We start from the raw sequence: 25,967 nt of genomic DNA, 5'->3' as shown, positions 1-25,967 counted from the left end.
GGCCAAAAAATCACAGCAATGAGATTTCACCTGAAGGGCGAAGGTGAAAGTTTTAAAACACCCCAAATAAAATACGCAGCTGTGTTTATTTACTATTTTTAACGTTTAAGTTTTTTCCCGTTCGAGTGAAACTAATTTTTTTTGACAACCGAATTATGCTTCAATTGTGGATTTCTTAAAAGCCCCCAGTGAGGAAGTTCTCATTTACTTGTTACATGCAGTTGCTTTAAAAAGTTAAACTTGTGGATCTGGGGAGGATTCAAACAGGAGACAGGAGGGGGGGGGCTAAACTCTGGCACATCAGAGGAGATGTACAGGAAGGAGGGACTGAGAAGACAATAAATAAAGGTAAGAGAGGTAAGAAAAACACACCCGTCTTAGCGCAAAAGTTCCCAATTTGGTAGGTATAACGAACTCTGCAATACATAATCTACACCATACCTTAAAGCAAATGCTTGGAAGGCTGTAACACTTTTCATTTCATAAGAAGCTAATCGGTGATTCAGACCACAAAGAAATTAATGTGTCTCCACAGTGGCTATTTATTCATCTTGATAAAAAGTTGGATTTAGATCATTCTACGGCTAGAAGTAGCTAATTAGTCTATGGCTGGGTACTCAATTCTGACTTGTCAGTGAGCAGTCATTATGTCTACATAATGACCACCACATACTGACGGCCATTTCACAACAGATTACAGCACCAGTTTGATGGTACAACACAGCACCGTGGATACTGTTTCTCACTTTGATACTTCTGGTGGTATAAAATTAAATTTAATATCAATTACACCGGTTGAATGTGAGTGGAAGAAAGATCACACGGATATTTATTTTAGAAGACTACAATGACAATGCATGCCTCTATCTTGAGGCTGAGCAGTTCACAGACACTGTTGAAAAGTCGTGCTAATTCTGGTGTCTGCCTCCTTGCGTTGCTAAGTTACAGTTTGATGATCAGTTTAAGTTAACTCTGCAGCTGATTAGATCTTCAATGAAGCTCTGTATGTAGGCCTACAATCTGCCAGGTCGTTGCTCATTTAAAAATGTGTGTTTTCACCCTGACGTAACTTTACTTATTTAAAATTTCATAAATAATAGCCTAATAATAATAATAAACTGTGACAAACAGGTGCCCTGAACAAAAACATCACCGTGGGCAACAAACTCGAGTGACACTCCACCAAGGTCGTGTTCACACTACCGTTCGGGTATCCGATTTCGATCATTTAACATTACTCAAGCTAAGGATGAAAGCGTTTCCATCTTACGAAATCATAATCATCCAACAGCTCCACCGAAGTATACTGCCACAAGAGAAAAACAAGGCAAATCCGTGCGTTGGTTCTAATGCATACCCACAGCATGAAGAGGGTATGATTAGATGCACCATTTCACTCCACTATGTCCCGACTGTTAAAACACTCAATCTATGCGCCTGACACTAATGGGGGCATGGTAAAAGCAGCATAAATAAATAAATAAATAACTAAATAAATAAATAAATAAAATGGAAAATACATAATGGTGGCAAGCCAACTATTGACTGGTAGGTTTTCGTAATGCTAGCTGACGAATTTCCATCATTATTTAGGCCTCATCAGTAAAAACGTGGTCCCTAAACTGTCAAGCTTCTGAGCTTAAAATGCCATTTTATGAAGTTAACTCTCTTGGCACTGCCTGGCTGTCCAGCTTGCACCTGATCTGCTACGTTTGCTTAATTTTCCCGCTCAAAATAAACCGAAAAGTGCGGAACCTGAAAGCGGAACACTGTTGTTGTCCTTGTGCACAGACACATACAACTTGCATGCAGTTTGTTTGGAAGAACAATTTAATGTCAATCCACCCACTTCCCAGCTGATCGTGTACTCAGAAGATTACAAATCTGTGAAAGTTTTACAGCTTAACGCAGACACTGTGCAACTTGAAACTAAACAATGCAATGATCAAAACAACTGCATTTCCAGAATTCAGCAGATGGAGAGGACTATGATTATGCTACTTTTTGAACATCACATTTTGACTTAATTTACATCATCAGAAGAAATTCAAATGTGGGACCCCTCTGGTGCATGTTTAGCCTAATATTGCCTCATCATATTGGGCTACAATCTTAGCATTGGGTTAATAACAATAAGTTCATTTTAAGATATTATGGTTTGAAACCCACAAGAGTGAAAGACGAGAAGATAATGAATTGGGCACAGAGGATTCACTATCCCAATAGTGAACTCTCCCTGCCCCAAGATGAGCCATCCAAACCTTTACATTTGTGTCACCTTCACTAAAACTTCAAAGTTACCTTCAAAAATCTAAAAATCCTTGCAAGGGAAAAATGACCACCTCTATCTGAATAATTCATTACATAAAACATATTTTTTTGCAAATAGTTGCCTTTGTTGTCCACCTCAACGTGTTAACAGTGTAAGCCAACTTTCAAAAAGACCAAGCTTTGTCATACTAACGTGGGTGAGATTTAATACAGAATGAAAAACTAGTCAAGATGCCAAGAAATAAAACCGAGTGGCAAATATTGAGGCGTCGACAGGATTTTAATTTCACATTCAGGGTAAAGAAAAACAAAGACTGGGAAACGACCATCAAGCATTTGAACCCTGAAGGGTGGACTTTGAAATGGTGATTTCCCCACAGTAAAAATCAGACATTTTTTTTTCCCCATGAATGAATCTTTGTTTTGAACGTGGGCTGACAGAACCCATCTCTGGAAGGCTGCAGTCCGATATGCTTAACCAGAGTTCTGTAAATGATTGGATGGAGCTGTTAAATTGTTTCAATTAAAGCAGGAAACTGTTGATTCCAGGTAGCAAAGTGTTCAAATGGAAGATAACCCTAGCTTTAGAGCCTGTAGTCCCCATGCAGGCCACTCTTGACATGAAATAACACGGTTCTTGGCTAAATGTAAGCAATTTTTTTGCTGTTCCCGTGTCATTTTCTCCCTTGTCGTAAGTTAGTAAGAATTAAGAATTAAGAATATTAAGAATAGGCATTCAAATTATCTGGAGTGCATGAATACATATACAAAAAAAAGGGATGCTCAGCTCCAAAAACTTGACTGTCCCATCTATTTTACAGTAGTCTTACACTGACAACCAACGGGGCCAAGTCCCCAGTGAGCAGTATCACACAATCTCGCAAACCGTGTTTTTACATTCTAATCGCAAAACGTTTTACAAATAAAATAAATAATAATTTAATTCAATTGTAATCTTTTCCCTTAAAATGAAAACATTTTGAAAATTGTCAAATATTAATGTTTGAGGATATGTATTAACGGAAGATTCCACAGCAAAAGAAGCTTTGATACTGAAAGTCATATTCAGTTTGAAATCAAGCCTGCAGAACACACATAGGCCTACAGAATCCCACAATAACCTGAAACAGGACATACCTCATTCATGATCTAACTAAAACCAACTTTGCTCAACAAATCTTCCCGTTCGGTACTGCATTATCCTTCACAGTACAGTGTCACTAAAAAGAATATTTGCAAAAAATAAAATAAGAAAGTTAAATACTGAAGCTTAAGTATGCACTCTAATAAAATGCATTTTAATTTGTGTTCTTCCCCCAATTCTCTCTAATATTAAACTCCTGGAGGGCCAGTGTGTATGTTGGGTTTAGTGACAGCCAATTACCCAGGCTAAATTCTTCCAATTAACCACTTAGCTGTGTACATTTACACTGACATCCTTCCCACAACACATGTCCATGGGGCATATGAACAATCATCTGACGTAACACATCATTTAATTAGCCTCCAGAAGTCGAAGTATATAACCACGTCTGATCAAGTAAACAAAATACTCTACATGTATAACCTTCCCAAAGTTAGGTCTGACAACCCTGCATTAACAGGCTATAGTTTTACTAAATAATATCTAAAATGAATTACTGAACTCCTGAACTTGCCCAACAATTTAAGAACAAAGACATGTATACAATAATAATGATAACGATGATTGATCATGTACCTGTTAAATGAACGGGAAGCTATAAACTATAGATGCATTTCTCTCAGCTTGGTGTACATAATGCAATACCTGTGGCGTTTCCACAATACTAACCTATTCAGTATTTCCTTTACTGCACCGGCAATATCATGACCAGTTATGCGAATTTATACACACTGTATTGTTAATTTGGTTACTTTGTGCAAAACAATGCATAAAATACACAAAACATTCCGAAATACTTTATAAATTGAGCTTCTTCGGCACGTGTGCCGCCTATGATGTCACTTTCGATTTCTAGCCTCGTTGAAGTGTCAATCTTCGTTTGATTCAAGAAAAACCAATGAGAGAATGTTTTGTTTCCAGCAAACTGCATTGTTATTAAACACGAAAAACCTACGTTGTGTGCCGAATACCCAGTGTTTAGACATGTAGGCGAACAGTATACCGCTACCTTTCAAGTTTTCTGTCGCTGGTTCGCTAACGTTAGCAAGCTATCGTTCATAAGTATTTAGACGCTATCATAAAGGAACAAATGGTACGCATTTACAATATAAACGTAAATCTGCTATTGTTTATTCATCCCTACCATACACTTTAAAATTACATTTCTTGCATTCTAACATAAAGGTTATATTAGCAAGTACATAGCTAACTGGCTAGCTTGTCACCTAAGCATCATCAATCAAACTTCTCGTTACATGTGTAACGTTAGCTGGCTGGCTAACTGAAGCAGGATGTTAGCTAACCAAACGAGACCATGCTCGTGTTATAAAGTATGGTTTCATCAAGTCAGCAAGAAAGAAAAATAGCCAACTAGAATATATATGTCCACGCTCTCCCTCGTTTCTTTAAATTAGCTAGCTTACTCAAGAACACAATCCAGCATGGCTCCCTGACCCAGGTTTCGCACGTAACCTTTTCCTATGTTAGCTGACAGCTAAGGATCGGCTTTAGACTTCAGCTCGCTAACGTTAGCTAGCAACCGTTCGCTTTCAAGAATCGTGTTCTTGGAAGCTAGTGAGCTAACTTTTTATAAAAAACCAGGAAGACTGAAAATACACCGAAAAACACTTCAAACGTCAAAACATGGCCCAAATAAACTCCGATCGAGCCATTTTAGCGCGCAATATATGGATTACATGCGAGAAATTCAGGGCCCAATCTAATCTACCATTGCAAAACATTAGCTAGCCAGAAGCACATCACTCCGACCGCAAAGGCCCGATGCGAGGCCTGCACAGCGTGCTTGAGTTTCAGGCGGACTCTCCTGGACAATGATACGCATCGCCTCTGCATGAGCTCCACGGCAAGCTACTGTTCTTCATCCGTTCTCGCTGGACTAGCCGAAAACGGTAAACCGCACTGAAAATGCCTTTCTCGAAAAGCCGAAATTGTCGCCACTTGCCTAGCAATCTCCCATTACCAGTGTGAATTACCCGCGGTACATTTAAAATCACACTCGCAGTCGCACTGATATTAGCCAGCTAGCGGATACTTATTGTGGATAAAAGTAGCCAAGTTAGCCAACGCGTTAGCTAGGTAGCGAACTTTGTGCTTTATTTTGTTTTAGCAAGCAAGCCAAATCGCCTCAATTTCTCATTAGCTGTCGATAGCCAGTTATTTGCAAAATAACCAGCCAGTTGGCCATTTTTAGCGATTTGCGGTCAGTCGACTTGGCTAGAGAGGGAGCCAGTGATTAGCTACCACTTCAGGACAGTAAGTTGTGCATTTATTACCCACGTTTAAGTTAAGGTTATGAACATAGTGCAGCTAGCCTGCTTGATGTCTATTTCCTTGCTTTCTATCATCCATCACCGTGACCTCGCAAATATTTACACATCGCACTTGCTAATCTAGTCGTCGGTTCCCGCAGTGTCTGGGTAGCTATGTTAGCATGCTACGCGCTTGTGTTCAACAACAATCGCCCGCACTTCCCAGATCTAGCCAACACCGTGTAGCCATCCAGCCAGCTAACTAACTAAGAAAATTAACCTAGCTAGCTTCATTTACGAAACCGAGGATACCGTAACTGGCTTTTTCTGAAAATCAAACTCATTATAGTCTCGTTTTTCGTTCGTACCTGGCTCCTGTAAGTTGCCAGTCTGTCTCCCCGTCTAGATCCGACTTTTGAGGTCCTTTTTTCTCGCAGGCTAGCTAGCTAGCTAGCTAACAATTTTATTTTCTTTGCTAGCAGCCTGCTAGCCAGCTCCCGTAGAGAGCTGCTCCAACAAATTCGAGCCGACTGCGAGCCAAGCTTCCTTGATTCCTCCCTCAGAAAAAATAAAATTGTTTTCTTTAAAGTTTTCTTTTCCGTATTCGGGGCACAGTATTCTTCGATCAAAAGATTGCAGATTGAAAGCAGTTCAGCTATGCGTCCTAACATTACCGGCCTCCGCCATGACGCCGTCCAGCTCTCACCGATCTGGAGTGTGGAAACCCCGGGCAGTGACGTCACGACGACGCTCGCATTCCCCCTCAAAACTACACAAACAGCCAGGACGAAGAAACAGGGGAAAGGATGAAAAGAGGTGGCTTTTGGGGGGTGCTGGGTTCCAGAAATGTCACTGCCATAAAAACCAGATAATCGAATGCACCGAACGAACGACTTTGCAGACTTTTACATCTAAGTACCCCCAAGCCCCTCTGTGGGGTCCACATATTTCCGGAACCACTCACGCAATGTTATGTAAATAAAACAAACTTTTTCAAGCACAATTTTTCTCTGGTCGACGGAAGACGTCGTCAAAACCAGTTCCCCCTCCCCCCACAACAGAAGATGCAATAAGTTAGGTAAACTGCCTGAAACACAGTGCTTGTTTTTTCTGATTTCTGGCGAAAGAAAGGATAATTAACAGTGGAAATCATACTTATATTACTAATTTGATTTTGAACTAATTTGAATGATTTACTTGCATCTAAAATTTCATATTTCATAAAATGTCATATTCTTCTTTTTTGTGTGCAGTGATCATAGACTTTTGTTTATCATCAGAAAACTGGGGCTCTCTGCTCAATGTTACAAAAAAATCAGACATAAACATACTACACCTAGTGGGCTATTATGATGTAAACAGAATTGCAAAAATGATTAGATTCCACCTTGTTTGGTTTTAAGGCCAAATTTAATGTCTTATCCTGGGAAACTTGCACAGCCCGCATTCTCGTTATATAAAATCCATTTATTATATTTTTATCTTATTTATTTATTTATTACAAACAATCCATTTATACGACTGGATATTTACTAAAGCAATTGAAGTTGAGCACCTTGCTCAAGGGTACAACGACAGAGCCCAAATCAAGCAACTTTGAGTCGCAAACACAGTTCCTCTAACATATACACTATACTGGCACAAAATACTCTTCAGCTCTCAGTCCTAAATGTCCTCTTATTCGCTCGTACAACACTCATGCTCACATGAACAAAATCCCTGTCCAACAACTCTTTTTTCCTTCAAGGAGCCTTGTTTTTGATGGCCGATTTTTTATTTCTCAGGCGATGAACAGAGTGCCTATGATATCCCTAAAATTTAACAACACACAATTTGACTTAGTTGCCGGTATCTAATGTCCAGGAATTGTATAGATTTGGCATCCTGAACCCATATGAGGGTGAAGCGTAACTTGGTAGGAAAAGCGTCTGTTTCAGACGCAATAGATTTTTGAATATTGATAAATTAAAGACAGATCTGTCTAAATCTCAAAGGTACTCTCTGTTAATGTTAGGGGGCAGCAAGGGAATTATTTTGAGCAGCAGTGCCCTGTGCGCGGTCTACCCTTCGTGAATCAGCTCTCAGGAAGCTGAAAATGTTGTGACAAAAGGGGTCTCATGCTCTCCCATGGATTCCCCCTTTTTTTTTTGGTCTTTTTCTGCTTAACCGATTGCCAGTTTTTATTTTCATCTTCATCCATGCTTAATGATAAAAAAAAAAAATTCTCAAAAATGTAATCTGCATTATTTTTGGTTGGTTCACAATGGCTTGAAATATTTATTTGTGGTTCTATTTGAATCGTTTTTATTGTTCATCTTCTGTGCAACTTTCTTAAAGATTTACTGCAGGGCTCGGTTTGACATAATTACCAGAACACTATTATTGTGTAATATTACACTGGAAATACAAAATTTTGTTGGGACACGACCCATTCTCCAATGGAAAAATCTCAAAGCTCGCATAAGCCCTATGTGCCTGACTGAGGCTAAATGGATTGCATAACCGAATAAGCTGAGATATTGTAGTGTGTAGCTATTATATTAGCAGTGTCTGAAAGCTTTTGTTACAGAAATAAACCAAAAAAAAAAAAAATAACAATCAAGTAATAAATTAAACAGAATAATGTTGTAATTACTATATGGAGAAAATGGCATAGACACAAAGGAATTGTTTGAGATCTCTTTTGAGCTTGGAGCTCAGTTCGGCAGAGATCTTTTTAAAAAGTGATTCAGGCACGTAGTTCCGTAAAAAGACAGATGCTGAGCGTTACCGAAATGGCTGTCAAAGCTAATTGGAGCGTTCCAGTTAATATTGAGGTAAAATAAAAGAAAAAGGGGGGAAACATCGCCCACTAAGATGACCCCATATGCCCAACGCCTCCATTCGCCATTGTCATTCATGCAACAAGTCACATGACATGACCTAGATTCCGTAGACCCCACCCACCTGTCCCTTTTTTTTTTTTTTTTTTTTTTTTGGTTGTCTGTGTTTCGGCCATCAGCTTTTGTGTGTTGCCCTCTTGGGGACATCTTTAGAAAGTCAAGGGTGATTTCTGGCATCACGTGCACTTCTAATGGCCTTCAGGTGTCTGCCCATGTGTACAGGAAAAATATTTCCAGAAGGATCCTGAAATTCAGAGTCCTTTTATTAAAATTTTTATAAAATTTTATAAAATAAAAAAAATGGGACATTATCCTTATTGTAATGTACACTGAAGCCTAACATTTTTTCAATTTGTTCCCGAGGATTTCAGAACAACTAAAAGGTCAACAGGTGCTAGAAGTGTAAGGGGAAAATAATTTTCATGCTGTTTAATGTATCATATTTTTACTATTTATTATATGTGCACATTAAAGCCCAAAATAAATTGATTATGATCTATTTGGGTGGCATGGTAGTGCAGTGGATAGCCCTGTCATCTCACAGCAAGAAGGGCTAGGGTTTGAATCCTTGCTAGGGTCCTTCCTTAAATATATAAAACAAAAATATATTTATTAAAAACTAAACATAACACAAAACTCCGTTGTTTTCCTGAGATTAAGCTGGTGTGTGGGCAATGCATTGTGGGAACATTTCCAATCAAAAATCCATTATCAGTCTTGGCAAGACAAGCGTGCGACATGCGATTTCTGTGAAATGTGTCGAGATGAATCAAGTCGCTTCTGATTTGTTCGTAGAATTTGTTTGATGAACGCTGAATTGTCCCGAGTTGTTTTGAGGTCACACTGAGCCACAGGCACAGGTTTCATTTTAAATTTGGGGGAGACACTCTGCTGGACCACCTAGCCTTGCCCAGTGAAACATCAAGTCTCAGTAGCATATGAGCTAGTCTGGCATTTATATTCATATGAAAATATTGTGGGTGACTTGTCTCTTTGTCCAAACCTATACACACACACACTAAACAAAACTCAGCTGCACCAAAATATAACAGTACCTGAAATTCGGTTTCAAATAAATCATTAACCCCCTCTGGAATGCGCTTAAAGTTTCAAACGTCTTCATGCAGCCTGATTGGGCTACGCCAGGGCTGCCCCGCCCAGTTACTGGAGATCTGCTATCCTGTCAGTTTTTACTGAAACTCTAACAATGCACACGTCATTCAAAAGCTAGAGCAGGGCTGCCCAACCCAGTTCCTGGAAATCTGACGTCCTGCACATTTTCACTCCAAACCTAACAATCTTTAGGACACACTTGCAGTCTGCGGCTGTAGCTGGAGCTCATACAAACGTCAGCACAAGATATGATTGAGCAAAATTCAGCCCCTGTCATATATTCAACATGACTATATTTTCTCTTATTCTAATTGTCATATATTGTTTGTTAATTTAATATGCCTTTTTAATCATGAACATGAATTTGTGTTGGTTTTGACTTGTTGGCTGATTCAGCCAGTTCACTGTTCGCCTGACCTGTCAACAAATTTGCAGATTTAAATTGGGATTATTATGATTTTGTTTTTATTTATTTTTTTGATAATAATATGATCATTTAATTTGTGTAATATTTTAATACATGCACTGCGTATGGGAGTCTTTTGTTGCTCGTTAATAAGTAATAGCAGACAGAAATGGATTCAGAGCCGCGATAACCTACATTGTGGCAAAAATCCTACTCGTCTGACGTACCCCTGAGGCCTGTAACACAAGCATACTGCTAGCGCTTAATGAGGAGAAGCCCGCTAAACGTTCTTGCGAGTTTAATCAAACAGTGCACAAACTGCCAAACAAACACGCGCTCGGTGTGGAGTTCCCTCGCAGGATTCCAACCGACACCAGCGGAGATCGCGCATGTTGATGGGGCGCGTGAGGACCTCATTCTGCTGCGATGCTTCAGATGAAGAAGCACGGGTCCAGAGTTGAGTTATCGTAGGGGAAACACTGCCAGCGTTACTTCGAGGATAATGGCTGTTTCTGTGAAACATTAGAAAAAGTTCTGGGGCCTAAGCATCAGGGAAGACAGAAACACAATAAATTAGGAACTAGATAATTATTTATGACGTTAAGTATTGCAAGCAGAGGTCTGAGTGTAGGGTTTGCATGTTCTCCCCATGTCCGCGTGGGTATTCCAGTTTCCTCACACAGTCCAAAGACATGCAGGTAGGTTAATTGGAGACTCTAAATTGTCCCTTGGTATGAGTGTGTGAGTGAATGGTGTGTGTGCTCTGCATTGGACTGCCAAACTGTCCAGGGTGTATTCCTGCCTTTTTCCCAGTGCATGCTGGGATAGGCTCCGGCACCTGCCACGACCCTGCCCAAGAATAAGTGGGTGCAGATAATGGATGATTGATGGTCTAAGTGTAAGTGTAATATAGTGTTGAGTGTGCATTTTTTTGTACATGAGAAATGAAAGTCTTCAATTAAAAAAAAAAATTTGTGAGTACATACAGCAGTGGTGTCAAACTCGTTGCCATGGAGGGCCGTGTGTATGCAGGTTTTCATTCCAGCCTCAGATCTTGATTATATAATTTGTTAAATTTTTTGCTGAATTAGGGATGCAGGTTTGTGCACAATGGTGACCCGACGTCTATGGTGACCCGCATTGTCTAAATAAAAATTTTCTTATATTCTGTGCTTCAATGCAGTTAAACGCATATGGCTGAATGAGTAATTGGACTCAATTAAGGCAGCATTAATTGGTTGGAATGAAAACCTGCATACACACGGCCCTCCATGGCAACGAGTTTGACACCACTGACATACAGTATATCCACAATCTAAAATAATCTATATACTTTTATACATGAGAAATGAAAGTCTTCAATTTTTTTAAAAATATTTGAGAGTACATGTATCCAAAATTTTAAAGGTGGTTTTCTGCCCCGTCTATTTCCGGTTCAACAGCTTGCAATGGCAGTACCAATACAGGATGCTGTGCCAAGCTGTGCTATTGCACCACACACAGTTACAGTGTATGTCACTAGTGTATGTCACAACATTTTATCAGATAAACAAACTAGATTTCTTGTATGATCTGATGTCATATACAAATGTCAAAACATTAATCGCTTAATTTATCATTGAAAAACAGCACTTACCAAAGAAAACTATATAAAATATAAAAACATAACTTTTTTTTTCCACAAGAATAACTCTCAATGTCAGCAGTAAATCATAAAAGTTTGATTACTGGGCAGAATATACCTTTTAAGTATAAAGTAAATGCTTAAATCAAATTCTCTTAGATGTCTTTATGTGAGTCTGGTGTCTTCCAGGCAGTGTTCGAATTGACTAATGACTTGGGAGGTTCCCTACAAAATGATTCCAAAATACTGAGGGTGTCCCATACCTTACTGAACCTGTGTTTAGCAGTTGTCTATGACAATGAAATGCACTTTTTGTATGTCGCTTTGGATAAAAGCATCTGCCAAATGAAGGAATGAATGTAATGTAATACTGATGGGAGGTTGGGTTTGAGAGCGTGATGTTTGAGGTATGGCTATTCTGTTAATAAGGCTTTCTTGCCGTCCTATATCAGTGTCTTCCCCATTCCTGATAAATAAGAACAAACAGCAGATGGCACTCTTGAGCCCTGACACTCTGTTGGAATGTTTGGGCATGACAGAAAATGGGATGAATTTATCAAATAATCCATGACAGTTCTTCACATTTAGGCAGTTAGGCAGATGCTTCAACACAGATGGCACACACAGCTGGTTCTGTTAAAGAAACATTATTAGGACATCAACTGTGCTTCGCAAGATGACAAGATCCTTTATGTAATCTACGACATACATTATACAAAATGGATATTTCAGTAATGTCTAAATATCCTTCATTCATATTGTAAGTTATGATTTGGATGGGAGGTGCACTCTTATATATACTGCAGAGAGGTCAACAGTCTTTAAGGTATCTTCGAGAAATAACTGTAATGACCAGAGATCCATACTCTTCCTCTGTACCCTCTGATTTCATGTAAACACACAATTGAGACACAACGTAGGCTGTTTATTCCTGTAAAAACACAATTCAGACACAACTTAGTCTGTTTATTCTTACTTCTTTACTGTTTCAGGTGGTGTGGTGGTGCAGTGGATAGTACTGTTATCTCACCACAAGACGTTTTTGTGTGGAGTTTGGATGTTCTCCCTGGGGTCCCTTTGGGTACTCCAGTTTCCTCCCAAAATTATGCAGGTTAGTTTAACTGGAGACTCTGAACTGGCCGTAGGTATGAGTGTGTGGGTAAATGGCATTTGTGATATGGACTGTTGACCTGTCCAAGGTGTATTCCTGCCTCTTGCCCAATGCATCCTGGGATAGGCTCCAGCCTCCACACGACCCTGACCGGTCTGCAGGCCGAGTACAGGTGAGTCCAGGTGAGTCCTGAGCTGTGTACCTGCTGCTGTGATCCCTTCTCTGTCTGACCCCCTCCCAGCATCCTCCCAGGCTGAATAAAGCTAAACCTCAAAAAAGGAGGACAAACTGTCTGCTCTCCTTTTTAAAAAAATAAAATAAAATAAAAATAAAGTAGCTTCCCCTCCCATGGCACCTCTTCCCAGGGGGGTATTGTGAGTAGCCAGAGGGCTGGACGCATTGTCTGCAGGTTGTACGTTTTTAAAAAAATGCATGCTTCTGTTTGCAGAGCCATTCTGGGCCAGGAGTACAGTCCCCTGAGGCGTTGTTTGGGGGGGGGGGCTCATGGGCTAGCTCCCCAAATCTTTTCTGGGGTGACCGCAGCACCAGGGGGATGGTGATTACCTCTGACAGAGCAGTCGTACAGTACTGCTAATGCAGGGTGAGTCTGGAAATAAGACATTAGGTCCTGATCATTTGGCTTTCCTCTTGTAGTGTGGAGATGAACTAGATTTGAATTAGGGAAAGTATGGATTTGTTGCAACTGATGATTCTTTTAGGCGCTGAACCCAATGTGCATCTTATGAGCAGACGTTCGGTCCAATGAAGCAATGAAACCATCAAAGCTTCTTTGGCACTTCTTCTGACACAAAGCACCTTTCTCAAAAAAAAAAAAAAAAAAAGAAATAGCTGGATGGACCAAAGCAGGTATTAAAATCTATCGTCTCCACAAGCGTGGCTGCATTGAGGGCATAATATCGCCTGGCTCACCGAATCGCCAAAGCCCTTTACCGTCGGGGCGGGGGGGGCTGGGGGAGGGGGGGGGGTTAACCCGGTCCGCTGCAAAAGACATCTGTCACAAGCTGCTGGGAGAAAGAGCAGCTAGCAAGGTCAGGCAAGTTCCCCTTTCAGACAATACGGTCGCTAGGGAAACAATTACATCGCTGAGGATATTATGGGGTAGATGGTACAGAGAATGAACAGGTTTTTTTTGTGGTTCGCAATTCAGGTGGACGAATTTATAGGTGTGGGATACGGGGTGATGATGTTAGCATACCTGTGATTTGTTTACTAAGATGACTTGCATGAACACATACTACCTGTACGATGTGTACAGGAGGGCATGTGAGGTCAATGACCTTTCCCCATACAGTACAGGTCCAAAGGTGTCATAGTGAAGGAGCTTGGGTAATGTAGTCTCGTAAGGGAATAGGGTAGAGCCTTACAAGTGAGGAGGTGAGGACCTTGAAGTCAGTTCTGTACTGTAAGGGGAGCCAGTGGAGAGGAATCATAACAGGGGTAAATATGATCCTTACTGGAGGTGTAGGGGAGGACTATCCTGCCTAAATTTAATCCTGCACTACCTGTATCTGTGGAAGAAGTCTGGATGGACCTCCTACAGGTAGAGCATTACAGTAATCCAGGCGAAATGTGATAAAATCAGGGACAATCAAATCTGGCTCTCGGTGGCTAGGAAGTGCCGCTGATTTTTGTTCCTCCCCTCTGATCAGAGATTGATTTACACCTGACGCACCAGGTGAGCGTAGATCTCTGGCCAATCAGTGACATCGGCTGGACCGCGGACCATCAGGCAGAAGAGAAAACCAGAAATTGAACTGGCTTTGAGGGCCACGATTTCCCCGCGATAAAGCGCAGAACGTTTCCCAACATCTGCGAGGGTCAGAAGTGGCCTGACGTGGAAAACTACATATCAGGGCCATGATTCCGATTCATGATTCTGACTCATGATTCTGATTCATGATTCTGACTCATGATTCTGATTCATGATTCTGATTCATGATTCTGATTCATGATTCTGATTCATGATTCTGACTCATGATTCTGATTCATGATTCTGACTCACGATTCTGATTCATGATTCTGACTCATGATTCTGATTCATGATTCTGACTCACGATTCTGATTCATGATTCTGATTCATGATTCTGACTCATGATTCTGATTCATGATTCTGACTCATGATTCTGATTCATGATTCTGACTCACGATTCTGATTCATGATTCTGACTCATGATTCTGACTCATGATTCTGACTCACGATTCTGATTCATGATTCTGACTCATGATTCTGATTCATGATTCTGACTCACGATTCTGACTCATGATTCTGACTCATGATTCTGATTCATGATTCGGTTTCATGTCAGCGGTTAGCATATCCCTCGAGGACAGAATAAAATGAGTTCTAAAGAGTCTCGAGTCTGGCGGAGAAACACGTGTAATCTCTCTCTATCTTCGGGATGATGTATTCCCCAAGGTCCCCCGGGATTAATGTCATTAACAAAATGTCAGAGCTTCGGATTCATTTTCCCGTGATCAGCTAGGAGTCAGAGTCAGATCTATATATATTTTAAATGGCATTCATCAGCATTCAGTTATCAACGTATGGTCAGATAGGTTAAGTTGACAGATGGTAGTGAATCTGTACCATAGACGTTGGAGGCATAGCCTGAGATAAGTGCAATTTTCCTTCCATGTAATGTTCCATGTGCATTAACAAATCGACCACCCCTTTCTCTACCGCTGGTCCCTGCTGTGATTGGTCAGTATGTGAAGATTTGAAGGATGTGATTGGTGGGTTACTCTTATGAAGCAACTCCTTTGGATTTGGATGTGTGAGAAGTATGAGGCCAGCGGCCATCGTGTGATATTTTTTCTGAAGTGAAATTCCTTAGGATGTGTTTCTTCATCTCATGGTCCCTGGGAAGAGAAAAGAGAATTAATAAATACAAAATGAACGCATATATTACATCCCATTGAGATTGCCATCCCTCCCCACTAACCCACGATATTACATCAAAGGACAGAAATGTAAATCCCTTCCCTCCTTCTTTCCCTGCCTGGTTAAACCTAAATCTGAGACTAAACTCAGGATTGGCTATTTTGGCTACTTTAAAATCCAAAATCCAAACCTAGTCCCGTTCCACTGTAAGGCTGCCACTCTTTTCTCTGGTTTTGAGAATCAACCTGGATGAAGTGCTATATCAGGTAGGTTAATTCCATAGAATTATCAGTTAATGTTGCCGTTAACATTACCACCAGTTTCTAAAACCAGCCAGGATTAAGGCATCGTTGCTGCCACCATGTGGCCATTCAAAGGAATGGCAGACAATTTGGCCTTTAATGGCTAGCAGTCAATGATAAGGCACATTAATGTAATTCTCTACCCAGTTAAGATAAACGTTTGATAAAGCTTTTATTTTGGAATGATGTGACCAGCATCACCTATGAGTGCAGCCTGGAATCCGAGTGGTAGGGTCAGGTGGAGGGGTATTTTCACTAGTTTCACAGAAACCACTATGTATTATGTAGAGGAAACACAACACGTGGTCTGAATACAATGGGTATCATTCACGAAACATGCGTACGATCATATTTGATCATAAACTGTCTAAGAACGTTTTGGCATTCATCATTTTTTTCTTACCTGTATTTGTTCATGGCTGTTTCTTTGTGCTAATCAGATGAACAGGATTGTGCATAAAAGTTACGAACAGTCAGCATTCATCATCTCATACACCTGGGATATGCACAAAAACAAAGGTCTGCACGTGTGTCATGAATGCCATGTTGTTTTTTTCGTAGAAACATTTTTAACAACAAAAGTAAGAACAATTTTAGAAATATTTTTGTGAATGAGGCCCATTGTGTGCTGGTGGGTGCACCACTGTCTGTGAAATGGACAACATTTGCATCCTTGCAAATGGTGTGTGTGTGTGTGTGTGTGTGTGTGTGAATCCATGTAAAAGTCACTAACCATATCGGAAAGAGTCCCCTCATTGTCTGGGGACACCATTGCATCATTCTCATTTTCCCATGTCTGGCTGTGAATCTAATTTCCCTTTCTTCTTGAGAACATTGAGTCCCACTCTTAATTACTACAGCTATTTCACCACATTACACTAAAATAATAGCTAGGTTTTATTTGTCATCTCGCCACTGTGTGCTCCAAAGTCTGTTTTCAGTTGTTTTTTGAAATCACAGAGCCCCCCACCCCCCCCCACCCCCACCCCCCACTGTAACCAATGACATGTAAGACAGCTAACAGAGGAAACCATAACAGGGCCATGGACACAGGGTTGCCAGGTCCCCAGTGTTTTAACCAGATAGAATGTCCAGGTTTTCAAATGATTTGTACATGTCCGGTCTGTAGTCTGGACCAGACCATATAATGTCCAGTCTGAGCAATTGATTAAAATAAATGACCATTAGCTTGCAATTAATTCTTGTCTCGACCACCCCCGGTCCACGATTAATTGCAACATGTATACCCCTCCTCCAAGATCTGTGAAAGGTTCCAATAGCCATAAACCTAAAGCCCCCCCCCCCACCCAGACTACCATTGCTTCTGAGGGACATCCCCCCCTAAGTTCTCCACCCTGTTTCCAATCAAGCTTCTAACCAACTGTGTATGTTGTCTGGTTTTTTTTTTACATCTGGCAACCCTACCGTAGACTTAGTGAACAATGGAATCACAGCAGTGTTCCGGAACGATGATGCATGGATGGATGACATCACAGTCATGCTCATTAAACCACTGTGTGGCTCTTCAGACCGTGGGGGGGGGCGGGGGGCGGGCCAGAAGACACGTCCCCTCCACAGGAAAGAATGCTTTAATATGGGGATTACGACAAGTATCAACCCAGCATTTGAAGGGTAGGAGTGCTCCAAAGCCCTTTACTTGTGGAGCTTGGAGCATTTTCATTTCATGCCGATTACCTGCACAGAAGCGAAAGAGGAGTCTCGGAAATGCCGTTGATGAAGCATCGCATCGCGTGGGTCTCGGGTCTGTTCTTGGCGTCGTAATGATTCAGTGAATCAGAATCGCGCCTGAATCATTTCTCCTCATCCTCCTCCTCCAGGGCGTGTGTTACCCTGAAATCATGCGTCTGAAGACGAGGCGTTTTACGCGCCAGAGCGTGTAGTAACAAGACCCGCCTGCCACGTCGTTCCACACATGGCCATGAGTCAGACCTCCTGCGAGCCAGCAGCATTTTTAACAGCTTTTTTTTTTTTTTTTTTTTTTAAATAAATAACACTTAAACTGAGCTTAATGACAGACATTCTTCACATTACAGAATCCCACGCAAACATAAGAGTAACATGACACTTGAGTCACACCTAAGGTCACTCATGAGTAAATTATATAGACAAGACACAAATAAAGATATAAAAAAAGGAAACAAAACTATAAACACTAACAGGATACTGGGCTAGCAACGCATGGCTAGCGCCACCCTTATGTGCCGTGGCACGGAGTCCAGCAGGGTATGAAATTCTGCCGGATGAATATGCCACTCTCCCATGGGAGAGCCAATCAAATCACACCTAGCTGATGAAAGTGGGGGAAAGACCTTTGTAGGCTTCATTCATTCCAGAACATTCCATGCATGCTCAACTGAGCTCCACAGATATGGCGACTGAGAGGGAGACTCGTGGCAACTGTCACCATCACGCTCTTCAAACGTCAGGCGCCAGTGGTGCTCCGTGAGCGGGGACATTTCGATAGCCATTATAGTCGGCAGGAACAAAATACTTTAGCCAACGCTACCATCTCTAAGGCATGAGATCTCAGACTCAAATCGTAGAGGGCAGCTGTGTGGCAGCTGGTTTTTGATGTTCTCCTGCACATAAGTGCTTAATTTAAGTCACTGATTAACTAAAGAGTCTGCATGCCTTGTTTCAAAGATCTAAATTGGATGCTGATTGAAAGAAAATCACAAACACCGGCAGAAACCGCTTACCCTCGGGAATGGAGTTTGAGACCACTGACTAAACGGGAGGAGAATTCCATCCCTCAAAACTCCAACTACCAGAATCCTTCAGCGTTTGAACTACTTGTACGCTTCCTGTATGTCCCACCTTGCCCATTCTCTGATTGAAGTCGCGTAGCTTCTCGCACAGAAATTAAATGCTGTAACATAATGAACACCCGTCAGTCCAGAAGCTACACTTTCAAAAGAAAAGCAAAAAACATTTTATTGAATGAATTGACCTGCATCACTGAAAAGAGAACAATGTTTTATTCTAAAATGCCTTTTTACACATACATACAAATCTGACTTTTTTTTACAAAAGAAACAAACCAAATTTAAAGCTGGAAATATTGCAAAACAACTAGTATCAAATGTTTCAAAAACGATTTTAAACCTACCACATTCAGCACCTTAGTCGGTTTGTGTCCAAATACAAGATTTACAAAAATACGACAACCTTATAAATTACAGATGTATGAACACATACAAACTAAAACAACAGCAACATATTATTCATCCTTTGAAAAACAATGAAAATAAATACATTAAGGCTTGAAACCCATGGTAAATTTCCTGATCGCATTCTTTTCAAGAGAAGTTTATTATATTGCCAATAAATACCAGTTTCATTGGTTACTAAAGGCAATTTCCTTTACTTGTCTGTCACTAAGTAACTATACACATATATGAATAAACATTCATGTTTGCATTTCCATACTAGATATGTACATTCTCCCGTTCAAGATCCCCGGAAAAGGGACAACTTCAAAATTTTACAAAGATACAAAGACGACATGTCAAAGTGTACACTGGCGTTTCTGAGGAACGACGAAACGTCAGAAAGTAAGCGGACAATGAGGATGACCGGCAGTGTAATGCCCTGGCGGTGAGGACGAGCTGGATCGCCAGGGCTGCGTATAATTGATATATACAGTTACTTGGTTAAATAAAGGATCGACCTGCATTAATCAGGTTGACTTCGCGTCTCCAGCTCGGTTAGAGCACGCGCAAACCAGCCCCGGTAGCGCGGCTGGACTGCGTCATAATACTGAAGGTTTGCTTTTAATAAGCAATTAAACGTGTAATATGAACCGTAAAAAACTTATGGTTGCAAGTGCATGGACATCTTACACAAAAATGAAAGGTGCATCATTTACGACAAAATGTCATCTTGCCTTTTTGCGTAAGCATATTTCTTAATATTAAGTTACATCGTCATAAAAGGATACAGTTCTTTTTTTTTAAATCAAGGCAAACATTCAACAAAGTATTAGCTGTCCCGTATTTTACTGTTAACTACGTATTTGAATCATAGCATCTGCGCATAGTTTAAGTGACCGTGCGGAACTTACTATACGAGTCGCTGTAAAATTGGAATCAAAAGCACAGGGGTCCTAAAATGGCATTGGGGCTGGCATCCCGCGTACGCTGGGTTAGCAGTTACATGATGACGTTGCTTCACACAGGGATACATTACGGTTAGGCAAAGTCCTTTTAAAAAAAAAAATCCAGTTATGATCTTATCATTTAGCTTTTTTTTTTTTTTTTTTTTTTTTTTTTTTTTAACTTCACAGTAGCTGCACAAACGATTTGTTCCAATGGTATCAGCTGTTACATTCGGCAGATAATTACAATCCAAGATTTGGAAACTGAATAAAATGATCTGTCCAGTGAAATGCTCATTAATGGTTTCAAGTCGAAATCGCTCCCAGAAATAGCGTGTTGGATAATCAGTGGTTCTTCTTCCCGACTTTGATAAATACAAAAATAATTGATGCCCTGAGGCCTTGAGTTGCCAAAAAAGTACAGCATTTAAGTTCGCACAATACAATCTTTTGAAGAAGCGTCAAAATGAAATAAAAGTGAAAGTAATATCTTTGGAATCAATATTAAGGACCCATTTTCTCCACTTGAAACATCCAGAATACATTCTCTAATCTCTAACACACCACTGAGCATGACCTGAACCTTCCAGTTTTCTTCAGAGAACTGCCACTAAACCCCTTGTTGAAATCTCTAGTACCGTGTGATCAACGACACCATTCCCAAAAAAAGACGACCAGGCAGATACACCAACATCTGATTCACAGCGAAACATTCTCAATATGCTGAGCCAGTTTAGAAAATAAAAAAAAGCATTTAAAATCCTATTTATTACTCAGTCCATTTGCTGTACCTTATTTCCATCTGTTCAGTCCGTAACAAGGCACACTCTCTTTTTTTTTTTAAATATAAACTTCAGGCTACTTTAAGTTTCAGTCGTCCGTATATTGCGTATTCCACATCACTCAAACTGTCAGTACGGTGCTGTCCCCCTTGTCTTGCCCCGCCCCCTGTCCATGGCTCCGCCCCCTGCCTATGTGGCCCCGCCTCCCCTATCCAGCACTCTCCTCCCTCACTCGTGCGCAAAGAATGCTACGTCGCAATGTCCAGAGCCCCGCTTCAAAAACAAAATCCAGCCAATCGGCACACGGGATTCGGCTCGGGGGGAGGGGTTTCATGGGGGGGCGGAGCCTCAGGGTCGTGCGCACTTGGAGGTGGTCAGCTTGAGCGCGCCGCGGCTGTGCAGCGTCTTCAGCGTCTTGAACTCCAGCGGCATCCTGTGCGGGCTGGCCTTGGAGAAGTAGCGGTACTTGAGCGCGTCGTAGTAGTGGTACTTCACCGGGTTCCCGCCCAGGTCCTTGGGGAACGGCCAGAACCCGTACAGGTGGATCTCGTCGCAGAAGCGCGTCGCCAGGGTGTACATGAGCAGGCCCGTGCTCGGCCGCTTGATGTTCACCTTGTTCGTCAGCCAGTACCTGCAGAGCAGACGGAGTTTACACGGGTGCTCAGCCGCAGTCAAAGGCTGAAACCATAAAACCACACCCAGCACCTGCCAGTCATGTGCCCACCCAGCATGGCACGCTGGATTACTTTAGTCTTACTCTGTCATTACCCACAATGCTAAAGTGCTAAAACCACACCCATCACCTTCCAGTCATGCACCCACCCCGCATGGCACACTGGATTACTTAAATCTTATTCTGTCATTACCCACAATGCTCTGGTCTAGATGTTCTCTTTAATAATGCATTAGTAATCTGTAATGTAGGAGTCTAATGCATATAAAACAATGAAGGGAGCTCATAACAGAGCAATTAGCTTCAGTGGATATACGCTCTGCTCTGTAGTGGGGAATGGGCGGCTTTGATGGTCTGCACTGAACACTGGCCTGCCGCATTCGACAGACATGGCCGGGTCTGTTGTGTGATGTACCGGCTGGATACCCAAAGACACGCCTTTCACAGTGGTCGCACTCAACCCGGCATCCATGTTTATTTTCATCCCTTTCACTCTCCCTGTGTCAGGTCAGCAGCCATTTTCTTATATAAACACCATAATTAGCCACTCCACTAAGGATATAGCACCGTACAGGCAGCCATTTTTTTATATTAACACCACAATTAGCCACTCCACTCAGGATACAGCACCGTACAGGCAGCCATTTTTTTAAATATAAACGCCATAGTTAGCCACTCCACTAAGGATATAGCACCGTACAGGCAGCCATTTTTATATAAACACCACAATTAGCCACTCTACTTAGGATATAGCACCGTACAGGCAGCCATTTTTTTATATTAACACCACAATTAGCCACTCCACTCAGGATATAGCACCGTACAGGCAGCCATTTTTTTATATTAACACCACAATTAGCCAATCCACTTAGGATATAGCACCGTACAGGCACGCCTTTACAAATTATTAAACATCCAGCATCACCGTCAGGCAAATAAGTAAAAAGAAATAATGACATTGTGGACACCATGACAACCACATGTTGCCTAGCGGGCAGACCTCATTTGCATCCCCCAGCGAGGAGTTGAGGGTGGGGGTTGGGGGGGGGGGTAATTAAGTGGGTCGTCGTCACGTCGTTTCTGGGACGTGTCACAAAGTCCGAAATGCGTTCTCGCCCCAGCGTTTCCGCGTGCCGCGCTCCTGACGGCAGTACGTATCGGGCCGCGCCGGAGCCGCCGGGCCACCGCTCGTCTATATTTAGCCGCCGGAAGGCCGGCTCCACGAAGACGCGATCGAAAGGGGGCCTGACGCCCGGCTGCCATGACAACCCCTAAAGAGGAGATGCATCCTCGGATCCGAGCTGCCATCTTCCAGGCCTCCGGGGAACCGTCCGGATATTCCCAGAGACCGTAAAATAAATCAAACTGTACGCCCGCCCCCCCCCTCACCCCCCCCCCTTCAATTAAAGTGTAACGCCTCCTAACGTGACGCTGCTGTCAAAACGACTGCTCTCGAAGAGCCTGTTATTAAAGAAAGACAGAAAAAATCAGAGGGTAATGTAGTTATCGGAAGATCAATGAAGACGTAATAATGTGTACGCAAGCGGCTGAAAAAGATGAAAAGCGAAATAACGGTGGCAAGAGAATGCAGTCTGGACAAAATTGCAATTACAAAAAACAGCCTTTAAAAATATGCAGGCTGACACATAAACAGTATTAAGTCTTCTCTTATTCCTCCCATGGAAGGATGTTTCATGTTGGATTTCTTTTTCCTCCCTTTTAATGCTTTCTGTCCTTTCTTTCCCCTTTATCAGCGGTCATTGCCACAACCTCTGCTGTCAGCCCAAAAAAAAAAAAACCCCCAAAAAAAACAAACGGGCATGTGCTGTCCTCTGAAGCATGTGATGTCGGCCACTGCTTCCCCACCCCAGACAGGCTCACACAGAGATGAGTCAGAGGAGCGCGTTTTAAGTAGGCCGCGCGCATCTGGTCGACCAGCAGGGGTCGCTGCCGCACAATGAAAGTGCCAGCCAATGGGAAGCCCTCTCGTCCCTGGCTGATGCGAGAGCGGGTCGCGTGTTGCTCTTTGAAACCGCCGGCGGTAGTACCTCAACGTTAAAAACAGGGAGGCAGGAAGGGGTTAACTTTTTTCGCCGAACCTTCCAGTAAAGGCTGGGCTCCTTAATGCGTGGAACGGCCGTCTGGCCGTTAATGATGATTAAAAAAAAAGACTGAGCCTTAACTGTGTGCTGGAGGCAGTCGACAGCATTACACAGACAGGAAATGGTCACAAGCAGCCCCCCAGTGAGGGGGCGGGGGGGGTTATAATTTGTAAGAGGCACTTTGTGTACTTGCCAGACCCACAACTGCAGTGATGGTTTATTACAGTTTATTATAAGGATCTCTGTTCAGGGAGTCTTCCAGGGATCCACAATAAAATTCAATGCAATTACATTCAAATATGCTAATGCCAACACAACACACACGCTCATGCCGCACACAACATAGGGGGAAATAAAATCACTGGAAATGGGCCTCCCTTGGTTCCTGAAGGGGGATGGCACATTAATCTACAGGACATGCTACAGTGCTACGAACGGAAAGCTTCAGAATGCTAAAACGCTAACTGCAGCCCACTCAGCTTGTGTGTGTGTGTGTGTGTGTGTGTGTGTGTGTGTGTGTGTGTGGCATTGGAAGGGCGCAGCTGATGCGTTTCGAGTGCTGTTCATCCTGGTCTACCTGCTCCATCCGAACCTCCCGAAATAACGTGGCTATATTTGACTTCATACAGAAAGCCTTAATGGGGACTACATGCGGGGGGGAAATTATCCCAAAGTTGCAGGCCTTGAAGAATCTTTTGCGCATTTAAATCACATTCATACACTGAAACTGTCTCACACTGAGTCATTTTAGACACCCCTCCCTGGATGAAACCCTCTTTAGCCACTTTAATCCAGAGGTGTCCAATCTTATCCGAACAGGGCCGGTGTGGGTGCAGGTTTTTTTTGTTTTAACCTCGCACTAAGACACCTGATTCTACTTATCACTGTCTTGATCGAAGACCATCGTCAGTTCATTTAGTTGAATCAGGTGTCGTAGTCCTGGGCTGAAACAAAAAGCCTGCACCCACACCGGCCCTGTCTGGATAAGATTGGACACCCCTGCTTTAATGGGACACCAAAAGCCAGTTTTCTGCATCGGTCTGTGCAGGACAACACATTCAAAATAATGAAGCTGGCAACAGTAATTAATCTCCCTTCACATTCGGAGCTTGCCTTCTATGGTAAATATGAGCTTCTCTGGACCTTCACTGAGCTCCACAGCACTCACAGCCATGAGACGCAAATCTCCTTTCTCACATGTCCTCTCCAGGCCACCGTAGTTGGCGGCCCGCCGCTTCTCTAATTGTGGTCTCAGATCGCTTGTAACAGGAAATGCTTTCCGACCGCACGGCACGATAATCAACTCGTTTGTCACGGGGTCAGTTTCATTATCCGTGTTGTAATGGAACTGTAGACTTTGGTGTAAAAAAAAATTACATTTTTAACTGATTTGACCTTCAAAAACGCATGCGTGAAACCACTGGGTAAATGGCAAAACATGGAATCAAGGCCCTTTTCTTTTTTTTTTCACAAATTACAAACAAGGTGGGTATTTTTTTAGTTTTTGGGCGGAGGGGGGTTAGTTGGGCTGAAAGAGGTCCACACCCTTCATCGTGAAACGGCGAGCGTCTGCTCAACAGGAAACACATTTATGTTGTCAATGACGACATCTGAGTTGAACTCCTTTTAAGGTGCATCGTAGGATGTCATACTTTCACTGCTGAAAGCAAGCACTTTCTTTTTACAACGTGAAGGATGTGGCATTTTATAACCCCCTCTTGTATTCTTGCTCCTTGCTCGTGGTTTTTTGCTGATGTTACTGGTGCTCAGAAGCGTACCTCCGCAAATCGAGAAATAAATTGTTCTGTTGAGCATTGCCACACACTTGTGAGAAACACAAAGAGAGAGTGAACGTCCCACGCTCCAATCTTCGAGAAAAATTATGAAAAAAGGGAAGGAAAACAAAACAGTTGTAAAAGTGTTGATGTGTTTTTTTTTTCCTCAAGAACTTCTGCAAACTTTTATTTTGAACTTGCTAATCGCTTGCCACAGAATTCTTTGGTAATCCATCTTGTACTTTTGAGTAGTGCATCTAATTTTTTTTTAAGTTATCAAAAGTTAGCCAAGTAAAAGTAAAAATCCTAAGTAAAATAAAAAAATTGAATTCACTTATTTGTATTGAATCAATATATCTGCCTAATTAGTGTTCCTAAATATAGGTTAAGTTAAAATGTGTACACTTTTAAAAATTGTCAAACTATATTTTTTTAATCATTTGCTACAAATTAAAATTTATAAGATTTTTTACTGCATATCGCCTAGTTAATG

General features: G+C 41.8%; 2 protein-coding genes across 3 annotated transcripts in view; both read right to left on the bottom strand.

Annotated features, from left to right (window-relative positions):
* Positions 1–6,555, bottom strand: part of chd1 (chromodomain helicase DNA binding protein 1) — a 36,379-nt gene extending 29,824 nt beyond the window's left edge. Inside the window, exon 1 of one of the 2 annotated variants that reach the window (XM_064309498.1) lies at positions 6,054–6,555. The gene's annotated coding sequence lies outside the window, so the exon portion shown is untranslated. The remainder of the gene's footprint in view (positions 1–6,053) is intronic. The other variant, XM_064309497.1, reaches the window with a different exon arrangement.
* Positions 6,556–19,005: 12,450 nt separating this feature from the next.
* st8sia4 (ST8 alpha-N-acetyl-neuraminide alpha-2,8-sialyltransferase 4) overlaps positions 19,006–25,967 on the bottom strand; it is a 31,775-nt gene continuing 24,813 nt past the window's right edge. The window contains exon 5 of the mRNA XM_064307719.1: positions 19,006–21,555. Within this exon, the coding sequence (XP_064163789.1) occupies positions 21,273–21,555 (283 nt within the window). The 3' untranslated portion in view covers positions 19,006–21,272. The remainder of the gene's footprint in view (positions 21,556–25,967) is intronic.

Source organism: Anguilla rostrata, chromosome 14, assembly GCF_018555375.3.
Source record: "Anguilla rostrata isolate EN2019 chromosome 14, ASM1855537v3, whole genome shotgun sequence".
NCBI lineage: Eukaryota > Metazoa > Chordata > Actinopteri > Anguilliformes > Anguillidae > Anguilla > Anguilla rostrata.
Note: the sequence above shows the minus strand (reverse complement) of the source record. Positions and strands in the feature narration are given on the sequence as shown.